Source organism: Elephantulus edwardii, unplaced genomic scaffold (assembly GCF_000299155.1).
Source record: "Elephantulus edwardii isolate Elephantulus edwardi_28Jun2011 unplaced genomic scaffold, EleEdw1.0 scaffold00176, whole genome shotgun sequence".
Taxonomy (NCBI): domain Eukaryota; kingdom Metazoa; phylum Chordata; class Mammalia; order Macroscelidea; family Macroscelididae; genus Elephantulus; species Elephantulus edwardii.
In genome coordinates, this window is record NW_006399926.1 from 2,131,154 (window position 1) to 2,141,427 (window position 10,274).

At 42.1% G+C, this 10,274-nt stretch overlaps 1 protein-coding gene and 1 pseudogene across 2 annotated transcripts in view; one reads left to right on the forward strand and one right to left on the reverse strand.

Moving 5' to 3' along the window:
* LOC102859889 overlaps positions 1-1,858 on the reverse strand; it is an 8,783-nt pseudogene extending 6,925 nt beyond the window's left edge.
* A 4,363-nt stretch (positions 1,859-6,221) lies between these two features.
* GON4L (gon-4-like (C. elegans)) overlaps positions 6,222-10,274 on the forward strand; it is a 138,380-nt gene continuing 134,327 nt past the window's right edge. Inside the window, exons 1-2 of one of the 2 annotated variants that reach the window (XM_006895782.1) lie at positions 6,222-6,237; positions 8,535-9,062. In XM_006895782.1, coding sequence (XP_006895844.1) covers positions 8,561-9,062 — 502 coding nt within the window. In that variant the 5' untranslated portion in view covers positions 6,222-6,237; positions 8,535-8,560. Of the gene's footprint in view, positions 6,238-8,534; positions 9,063-10,274 lie in introns of those variants that run through there. The other variant, XM_006895781.1, reaches the window with a different exon arrangement.

Consider the following 10,274-nt stretch of genomic DNA (forward strand, 5'->3'; position numbering starts at 1 on the left):
ACTACTGCCTCTTGGTCCAAGTATAGGTTTTGCACTGACCTTTAATTCACATTCCTACATGTAACACACTCCCACCAAGCCTACTTCAAAGCATACAATACATACAGGTTGATTAATAACTTGAGAGCATCAGCTTTTTTCCCCGCCCCTGCTAGTGTTTTTGTTTCTTTCAAAAGTTTAGGCCCCTAATATAGATCATTTGGGTTAGGTTCTCTTTCCCCTACTGACATTCTTTAAAGATAAATTAGGTTTAGACCTGAAAGTATAAGATGATGCCCGACATCTTCCATGTTACCTTTTTAGTGGATGACTTTGAACAGAACAGAGAGAACTGAGAATATAATAATTGTGGCATATTTCAGATTCTCTCCCAAACACCTTCCACAGAGTATCAGCATGGCTTACTCCTTCATTAACTTCATGCTTCTGCTCAAAGTTCACCGCACTGGAGAAGCATTGCCTGACTGCCTCAGTTGGGCTACAATATCACCATTGCCCTGTTATATGTAGTATACAACTCTTGACTTTTTGAGGGTGCTCTGGTGGCCTAGTGGCAAGAAGCTGCACTGCAATCCCACAACTCGACTATTTTGTTCTCTCATTTCTCCTAAACACATTGCCATAAAACAAATTCCAACTTAAACCGAAAAGGAGTCATTATGGCACATTAAGCATTTGCTGTTAACCAAACCAAAATGTTAGTCATAACTACCAGTTATTCCTTGAGAGAGAAGGTACTCTGCTTCTGTTAAAATACAGTCTTGAAAACCCTAAGCAGTACTATTCTGCTACCATCTGATTAAATAAACTTTAAAGAATAGAGATTTGTCTACTTCATTCAGGGCTGTATCTTTAGGTCCTAGGATCATGTGGCACCTTAACGGGTAGAATGTTGTTGTTGTTATGTGCCATCGAGTCGTTTGCGACTCATAGCGACCCTATGCACAACAGCCCTAAACCCTGCTCTATCCTGCGCCAACTGCACTGCCTCTGACACACCCATCCTGATTACCCCAGTCACCGAATCAATCCATCTCATAGAGGGTCTTCCCCTCCTGCGCCGTCCCTCTGCCCTCCCAAGCATGATGTCCCTCTCCAAGGACAGGGTGAGATTTTTGACTGGGAAAGTGTAACACAAGGAGTTGTTTGCTCCCCTATAATCTTTTGGAAGAATGCCTGAAAGATGAAAAAATGTTGCTTCTAAATATTTTCTCTCCCACCTTATTTGTTGTACAGAGGATCGCCCGCCGGCACATAACTCTACCCTAGAGTGTGTAACTGGACCAGCAGCTGTGCTATAATATAATGCTTTCTCTGGTAGACAAAATGCCTCCTTTGCCCTAGACCGCTCTCGCTCCTCCGCACTCTGGTCTGAATAGAGGCTCTGCCTGCAATAGTGTGAGTTCCTTTTTTTTTTTTTTTGAAAAGCCATCCCCAGACAAACAGGGAACAAAGGCCTGGGTAGGGAAGCCCAGGCGCTGCAGAGAAGCCTAGAAATAGATTCCACCTAGTCCCACGGTCATCTGTGATGGACCCCACCATTATGATGAAGAGTGGAGTTTGTAGGACTCACATTGCTTCCTAGCCCCATGATCCAGCTGGCCAATTTCCTTTTGCTCCCTTCCCCCGTGTTGCTCTTCCCCCCAAAGGCCTCCTTCTTTCCTGGCCGCCAGCACACATCTTGCAGTCTCCAAGCTTCCATCTTGATGCCCCATCCCCCTTGCAACCACCCTGCCCTGCAAACTTACAGTTCAGAAGTGGGGGAAATTGCACCGTGATGTGTGCTACAAACACCCCCAAAACAGTTTTTCAGTCTCTACTTACCAGAGCTAGGTCGAATATTGCTAATCTCAGTCATGTAATAATCAGAAGCTGTTGTTAAAAATTCTTTCACAGCAGTTAGGGAACTCGGCATGTTCATGTTTTGCCGCTTTAAAGAGCTTAGTCAAGGGGAAGGGAAGGCATCCATATGATGCACACCTCCTGCAACTATCAGAAACCTGGCTGCCAGCTGCGGTGCTCTCTTAAGATGCTCCAGGGATGCTCTGAACTACGGATGCAGGTGCAGCCAGACTGGTCCTGATGCGAGGTAGGCTCCGCCTTTTTCCGAACAGCCTTCGGCAGAAGACTCTGCCTCTGCCCGAACAGTTCCGGAAGGTTGGACCCTCCCCTTTCCGGAAGATTACCAGAAGGACCGCCCTCTTACTGCCGAGATTTCCGGAGGCTGAAGGCCTGTCATTTGATGGGCTGGTAATCCATAAAGCAATATTCTGGAGCCTGGAAAAAGTAATTGTACTTAGTTTACAAACTGTGGCTAACTCTGAGAAGACTGTGCTTATGCAAAATTAAATAGTCATCAGAATAGAGCAAGGAAACAAAATCAGAAATGTGTACTCCAGGGATGCATCCTATCTCCATATATTTTCAGTCTATATGAGGAACAGATCATCCGGGAGGCTGGACTGTATGAGGAGGAAAGTGGCATCAGGATTGGAGGAAAGCTTATCAACAATCTGCATTATGCAAATGACACAACTTTGCTTGCTGAAACTGAGGAGGACTTGAGGCATTTGCTGCGGAAGTTCAAGGACTGCAGCATTCAATATGGATTGAAGCTCAACATCAAGAAAACAAAGATTCTCACCACTGGGCCAATTGGTAACATCATGATAGACAGTGAAGAGATTGAAATTGATAACAGCTTCAACTAGCTTGGCTCTACAATCGACACCCTTGGTACCAGGAGCCTGGAAATCCAAAGATGAATTGTATTGGTAAAGTGTGCTGTCAGGAACCTCTCTAGAGTACTGAAGAGCAGTAATATCAGTGTAGAGACTAAGGTACATCTGATTCAGGCCACAATCTTCACAATTACTTGCTATACATCAGAGAGCTGGACAGTGACTAAGGATGACTGAAGAAGAGTGGATGCCTTTGAGTTGTGGTGCTAGAGAAGAGTCTTGAACATACCTTGGACTGCCAAGAGACCAAACAGGTCCGTCCTGGAGAGGATGATACCAGAAAACCAGGCTGCTCCTTTGAAGCAAGAATTTTGAAGTTCCATCGGACATACTTTGGATATGTTGCCAGGCGGGACCAGTCCTTGGAGAGGGACTTCATGTTTGGAAAGGGGAAGGGACAGTGAGTAAGAGGAAGACCCTGAATGAAATGGAATGACTCAACGACTGGGGTAATGGGGGTTGTTGTTGTTGTTATGAGCTGTCGAGTCGCTTGCGACTCATAGCGACGCTATGTACAACAGCCCTAAACTCTGCTCTGTCCTGTGCCAATCGCACTGTTTCTGACACTCCCATCCCGATTATCCCAGTCACTGAATCAATCTACCTCATAGAGGGCCTTCCCCTCCTGCGCCGTTCCTCCACCCTCCCAAGCATGATATCCTTCTCCAAGGGCTGGTCTCTCCTCACAACATGTCCAAAGTATGTTAGACGGAGCCTCAAAATCCTTGCCTCCAAGGAGCCACCCAGTTTAACCCTTTCCAGGATGAATCTGTTGTTTTGTTTGGTATTCTCAATACTCTTCTCCAGCACCACAGCTCAAAGGCATCAATTCTCCTTCTATCCTCCTTGGTCCAACTCTCTTCTCTGATGCATAACAAGTGATTGTAAAGACCATGGCCTGTATCAGATGCACCTTAGTCTCCAGAGAGACACCATTGCTCTTCAGTACTCTTGAGAGGTCCCTAACAGCAGACTTTCCCATGGCAATGCACCTTTTCATTTCCTGGATACTGGTGCCAAGAGTGTTGACTGTGGAGCCAAGCAAACTAAAGCTGTGTACAATCTCAATCTCTTAACCATCCATCCTGATGCTGCCATTTGGTCCAGTGGTGAGAATTTTTGTCTTCTTGACATTGAGCCTCAATCCATATTGGAGGCTGCAGTCCTTGACCCTCTGCAGCAGGTGCTTCAGGTCCTCTTCAGTTTCAGCAAGCAGGGTTGTGTCATCGGCATAACGCAGATTGTTGATAAATCGTCCCCCAATCTTGACCCCACATTTCTCCTCATAGAGCCCAGCCTCCCAGATAATCTGTTCTGCATATAGGTTGAAAAGGTATGGAGATAGGTGTATCAAAAACGATGAAATAGGCTCAGGATAGTGCAGGGTTCAGAGCTATTGTACATAGGGTTGTTACGAGTTAAGAGTAGACTCACAGCACATAACAATATGAGATCCTTTGTATCTTGTAATTCCAATTCTTAAGGCATAGGTTTTTGTTTGACCCCAACCAAGTGTTCTGGATTTGTTGACATTCTTAATGTCAGCCATAATTTGTTAGGATCCACACAATCTGAAGCCTTATCATAGGAAATAAAACACAAATAGACATCATTCTAATATTCTCTGTATTCAACCAAGATCCATATGATACCAGTAAAATATCCCTTTTGCCAAGGGTTCTAATTCTAGCCATGATTTTCTGGCAATACACCATTCCAGCCACATTTTAATAATATTCAGCAAGATGACACAAGCACTACTAAGGGAACTGCTCTTACTTACTTTTCAAAAATTCTCTGCTTACATGGTCCTGTATTCCCAGTGTCCTACAGCCAGTGTGATTATTTTTGTCTCACAACAAGTGTGATTATTTGTCAAAGTAAATCATTGAATCTCAACTCTTACAGTTTTGTTCTGAGTTGTTGTTAGGTGCCATCAAGTTGACTACAACTCATAGCAACACTATGAACATAACTGATCTTCCCTATGATCTTCCCTATGATCTTCTATCCTCATCCTCTCTGATATTCTTGAGCCTAGTTTTACAATCTCAATGGCAATCCATTTTCTTCTTCTCTTTGACTGACTATCTACTTTCTGAGCATGATGTCTTTTTCTAAGGACTAGCCCCTCCCAACAATAGGCCGAAAGTATGTGAGATGAAATTTCATCATCCTTGCTTCTAAGGAGCATTCTGGTCCACTTTCTCCAAATATATTTGTTTGTTCTTTTGGCAGACCATGGGATATTAATTTCTTTTCTCCAACACCAGAAGTCAAGGAATCAGTTTTTTGGTCCATCTTTCCATCTTCTTTTTTCATTATCCAATTTTTAAATGCATAGCAAGTAATTTGAAAGACCATGGTTTTAATCAGGTGTACCCTAGTCCTTAAACTGACATCGTTGCTTTTTAGCACTTTGAAGAAGTCCTTGACAACAGATTTTCCCAATGTAACATGTCTTATTTATTTATTTATTCTTTTGATTTCTTGACTTCTGATACCAAGGGTATTGTGCATCCAAGTAAGATGAAATCATTAGCATCTTCAATCTTCATCTATCTTTATGTTGCCTATTGGTTCCAATGATGAGGATTTTTGTTTTCTCGATGTTGAGATGTAACCTATACTGAAGGCTGTAGTCTTTGATCTTCTGGGGCAAGCATTTTTAGTCTTCCTCGCTTTCAGAAAGCAAGGTTGTGTCATCTACCTACACAAGAGATTTGAAGAGTCTTCCTGCAATCTTGATGTCACATTCTTCTCCATAAAGTCTCAGCTTCTATGATTTGTTCAGCATGCATACTGAATAGGTATGGCGGAAGGATACAGGCCTGATGGGCACCTTTTTTGATTTTAAAACATGCAGTGTTCCCTTCGTCTACTTAGACGACATCTTCTTGGTCTAAGTATAGTTTCGTATAAGCACAATTAACTCAATTTACCACACAGTAGATTTCTGAGAGTGTAAATCTCCATCCAGGACATTGCTTCCCTTTCCCTGGTGCTGCTTCTTGTGGATTCAGCCCAGATCATTCAAGACTGATGGTGTTAGGTACCATCGATTCGAGACTCTTCCTCTGTCATTTTTATTCATTGTCCAGCTGTCTGATTCAAAAGACTGTGGTCTTTTTGGTTGATTCTGGGGCTGTTTTCCTTCCTGGGTTGTTTAAATAAAAACATACTCTTTTTTGGACTGGGTACACAATTACAGACTGATTTAAAAAAAAAAAAAAAAGAAAGAAAAGAGCATGGCCTGAATCCAGCGCACCTATATTTCTAGAGAGAGTGACTGTGGCTACAATCTTATGCCCACAACTGCCACACCATGGAAGTGGCTTCATCGGGCCCTGAAGTGGGTTGGGCCTCCAGTTTGGCGCATGCTCGTTGACTCATTAAGATGTCGCGCGCCGCCATTCGGGGACGCGCACGTCAGTCGCTGCCGTTGGCTGATTTCCGGTGGTGCTGAAACCGAGTTTCCGCGGGATAAGGCCGGCTGGTGAGGGAGAGGTGTTGTGTGCGAAGGGGCGGGAAGAAATAGGTGGAATCGCGGAATGCTGGGCGAAGGAGTCCAGGATGAGGGGTCGCGTGTGAGGCTGGGATGGGCTGAGGTGCTGCTGGAAGGTAGAGGTGTGAGGGTGTCTCTGTGGCAACGGAGAGTTGGGCCAGGGCTCTGAGTGAAATGAAAACGTAGTTGGAAGCTCTTTTTGAGATGTTTTCGCGGGAGGGGGCCGCCACTGTGACTGAATTTAGGTTGACATTCATTCACAGTCCGGGAGGTGAACGAACTAGTGATGTGTTTGAGGTGCTTCAAGCTGACCCGTACAGCGTTACTGACTTTAAATAGTAGCTATCTTTTTTGTTTTCTGGACCTCGCATAATTCGTCTGTGAAATAAAGAACTCACCTTGACTCACTCACCAACCGCCGCACTTCTTAGGGATCCACGAGATCTTCACATGCTTATTGGACATTAATTCCCAATATCTTGAGTTGATGTTTCAGTTCTCTCTCCTAGTGCCCTGGAGAATCGTTATAGGGAACTATTAAAACTATAGTTAAGACTCTGAAAAGCTTTGGTTTTCAATTCAAGTTAAAGATGCCGTTTTTGGTGAAGTGATGGAGCAATGGTCAACTGAACAAAAAGTCGATTATTTTAACTCATTACTGGCAAAGTAGGAGTAAGATGTGGCTTTTTACCTCCGTAAAGATTTACCGCTTTGGAAACCCTATAGTGCATTTCGGCTCTTGCACAGAATGTCAACTCTTGGGTATCTTTATTTTTAGTTCAAGCTTTCCTCTAGTAGTCATATGTTTCTTAAATCTTAAGTGAAGGGCATCTCAGTGTAACAAAGATAGTGTATTCTATTCTTGCTTCTGTTTTATTGAGAATAATGTTTTCCTAAGAGCTTAGAATTCACCAGCTGCTCATCTGGAGAAAGATGAACCACCACCTCCCACGTACTGCCCCTGAAAACGTGCTGGAGAATCAGCTATGAATCGATTCTGACTCATCCGCACACCAGCCAACAGCAACGATTTTTAGATAGAAAAATCAAGCTACTTTTTATATACAACTTAATATTTTGATCCAAATGTTATGCCTTGTAGAAGCACAGAATAAATTCTGGAATTCATTCAAGAGGCTTTGAGTGCCAACAATTACTGAGATGTTGCTAGTTATTTGAAAGAATAGTTGAAAGAGCTCTTTTCCTTAGAGAGCTCTTAGTTTTTGCAAAGGAGATGAAAGTAGAGAACAAAAGTGATAAATACTGTTAAAATGTGCACAAATAAATGCTGAAACATTCTGGTTGAGGTCCATATTACTCTTATAATTTAACTAAAATGAAGGCAGTAGTCTAAAAATACCTGTAGTGTGGAGGATAGTGCGACTCTCCTCTGTTAATCCTCCCCTCTCTTTTAATGTTTTTAATAGAAATTTGTATGTAAAATAACATATGCTCCTTGAGTACTTTTCAGATGTATAATTTGTTGTTATGTGTAGTTGAATTGAAACTGCCTCATAGCTGACCCTCCAGAGGGTTTTCAGAGACATTACATTGCACAGGATGAAATTTTCCACCTTTGTCTCATGGAGCAGTTGGTAGATTGGAGCCATGTACCTTTGGATTGGCAGCTCAACTCCTTAACGCCTTACAACTAGTCCACAAGACTTCCCTCAGAATTTATATTAATGTTTTAACTTCTTTAAAACAACCACATTTTTCAAATTTACTGTAATATAAAAAGTTGATCAACAATTTCAATAAAAGATAAATTATTTAAAAAAAAAAAACAGCCACATTTTGCTTTTTCATTATTACTGGGAATACTTGGTCATGAAAACACCAATACCAAAATATATTGATCCCTTATTATCTCAAGAAACTAAGATATTAGTTAATTAACTTAGGTAAGTTTGTGAAACTAGAGAGGAGCTGACTTTGGAAACTGTCCATACAGTTTGCTAAGTATATTGTTCTGTCATATCAGTGATGGTAACTAACACTTGTTAAAAATTTTCTGTTTAATTCTTGCTACAACTAGTTATGTTTTACTGTTGAGGAAATTGAAGTTTCAAGAGCTTAAGTCAATTGATCAAGTAACACAACCAGTAGTAGTAGAGTTATGATTAAAATCAGCACGCCAAGCACTGTGTCATTTCCCAACTAAAGTTAGATTGTATTGTGCATTTGGTCCTGCGTTCATGACTTGAACATGAAGAAGTGGAAAGATATTTGAGGAAATGAAACTAAATAGTATGAAGATGATAATGATTTGTTTTTTCTCTTTCTAGGATGGAATAAAAGTGGGACTTATAAAATGTTGCCCTGTAAGAAGAGAAGAACTACATTTACAGAATCCCCACAGCCTAAAGACAGCCAGGAGGAAGATGACTTAGACCCAGAGGTTGCTGTTAAGTCAGAATCTGATGAGATTAAAGACTTGGAGTCAGTGTCACTGTCCTGGGGTTCCTGCCATGAAAGAGCAGCTGGCCTTGAAATACAGTCTATACAGGATGCAGGAAATCAGCTTGGTGTGGGAGAGCCATCTTCAAGCTCCAGGATACCTATGCAGGATACAAATATACCAATTCTAGAAGCTGTCAATGAAACCTTCTCTCAGGGAATCACTATACCTTCTTTGGAGTCTTTCCAGCCCCTTAACATACATATTGATAAAGGAAAGCTCCAGGTCACTGGTCCAAGAAGAATGAAGAAAATTGCACTGAGGCCTGGGCCCATTACTAGAGACGAAAAAGGTGATCATCCCTTCACAAAGGAGCCTTTTCCAGGAGAGCCTAGTGAGGAAGTCAAGGAAGAAGGTAAGATATAAAAAGACTTCTTTAGGTTCCGTTTTCCTTGTGAAGAGGACTTTGCCATTGCCTCTGCAGTGTTATTATAGAACAGTGTTTCTGAGAGGAGTTCTAATTTGATACGAAGTTGTAATTACAAGAACCCTGTGAGTATGTTTAGTTCAAGATTGATTTGAGGGATGTCTAAGGGCCATACTCTTGGTGGTTATATCAGACTAGTAAGTGTGGTTTATATTATTTATTTTTAAAGTGTGCTTTATTTTAATATTTGTACTATATTCTTCACCCACTCTGTCTAGGACCTTGTCTCATTATCCTGATAGTGCTATCTGTGTACCATGTCTGTCCTCAGGGTCATGGAGACTGTGGTTCCTGGGATCTGTCAGTCCTTTGGACTGTTTCCTGAGTCTTTAAATGATTTTCTTCACGTTTCTTTGTTCCAGACGGGAAGAGACTAGTAGTTATATCTGAGATACCCTAGTCACTTTTCACCAAAGTAGGATGCAGAACATTGTGTTTCTGGAACATATTTAATACCCATTTGTCTAGACCATTAAGATTATGGTTCAAAGACCACAAGCCCAGAGACTCATTTCTTCAGGGTATTTGCACCTATATGCTTTACTGTATGCCTAGATATCTTTGTAACACATATCAGATATATGTATGTCAGCTATCCTCTGCCAAATCTATATATAATCATGAGTGTACTTATTTGCTATCCCATGCCTGTTCATCTTTTGCATTATGCATGTATTGTTGTTGTTGTTAGGTGCCATCGAGTCGCTTGCGATTCATAGCGACCCTGTGTACAAGAGCTCTAAATGCCGTTCTATTCTATGCCAACCTAGCCATCTCAAACTCACTCATTCCCACCACTCCAGTCACAGAATCAATCCATCTCATTGAAGGCCTTCCTCTCCTGCACCGCCCCTCCACTCTCCCAAACATGATGTCCCTCTCCAAGGACCAGTCCCTCCTTGCAACATGCCCAAACGAAGCTTCATAGTCCTTGACTCCAAGGAGCATTCTGGCTTCACCTTCTCCAGGACAAACCTGTTTGTTCTCCTAGCAGTCCATAATATATTCAACACTCGTCTCCAGCACCACATCTCAAAGGCATTAATTCTCTTTCTATCATCCCTATTCACTTTCCAACTCTCTGATGCATAGCACGTAATTGCGAAGACTATAGCCCGGATCAGGAGCACCTTAGTCTCC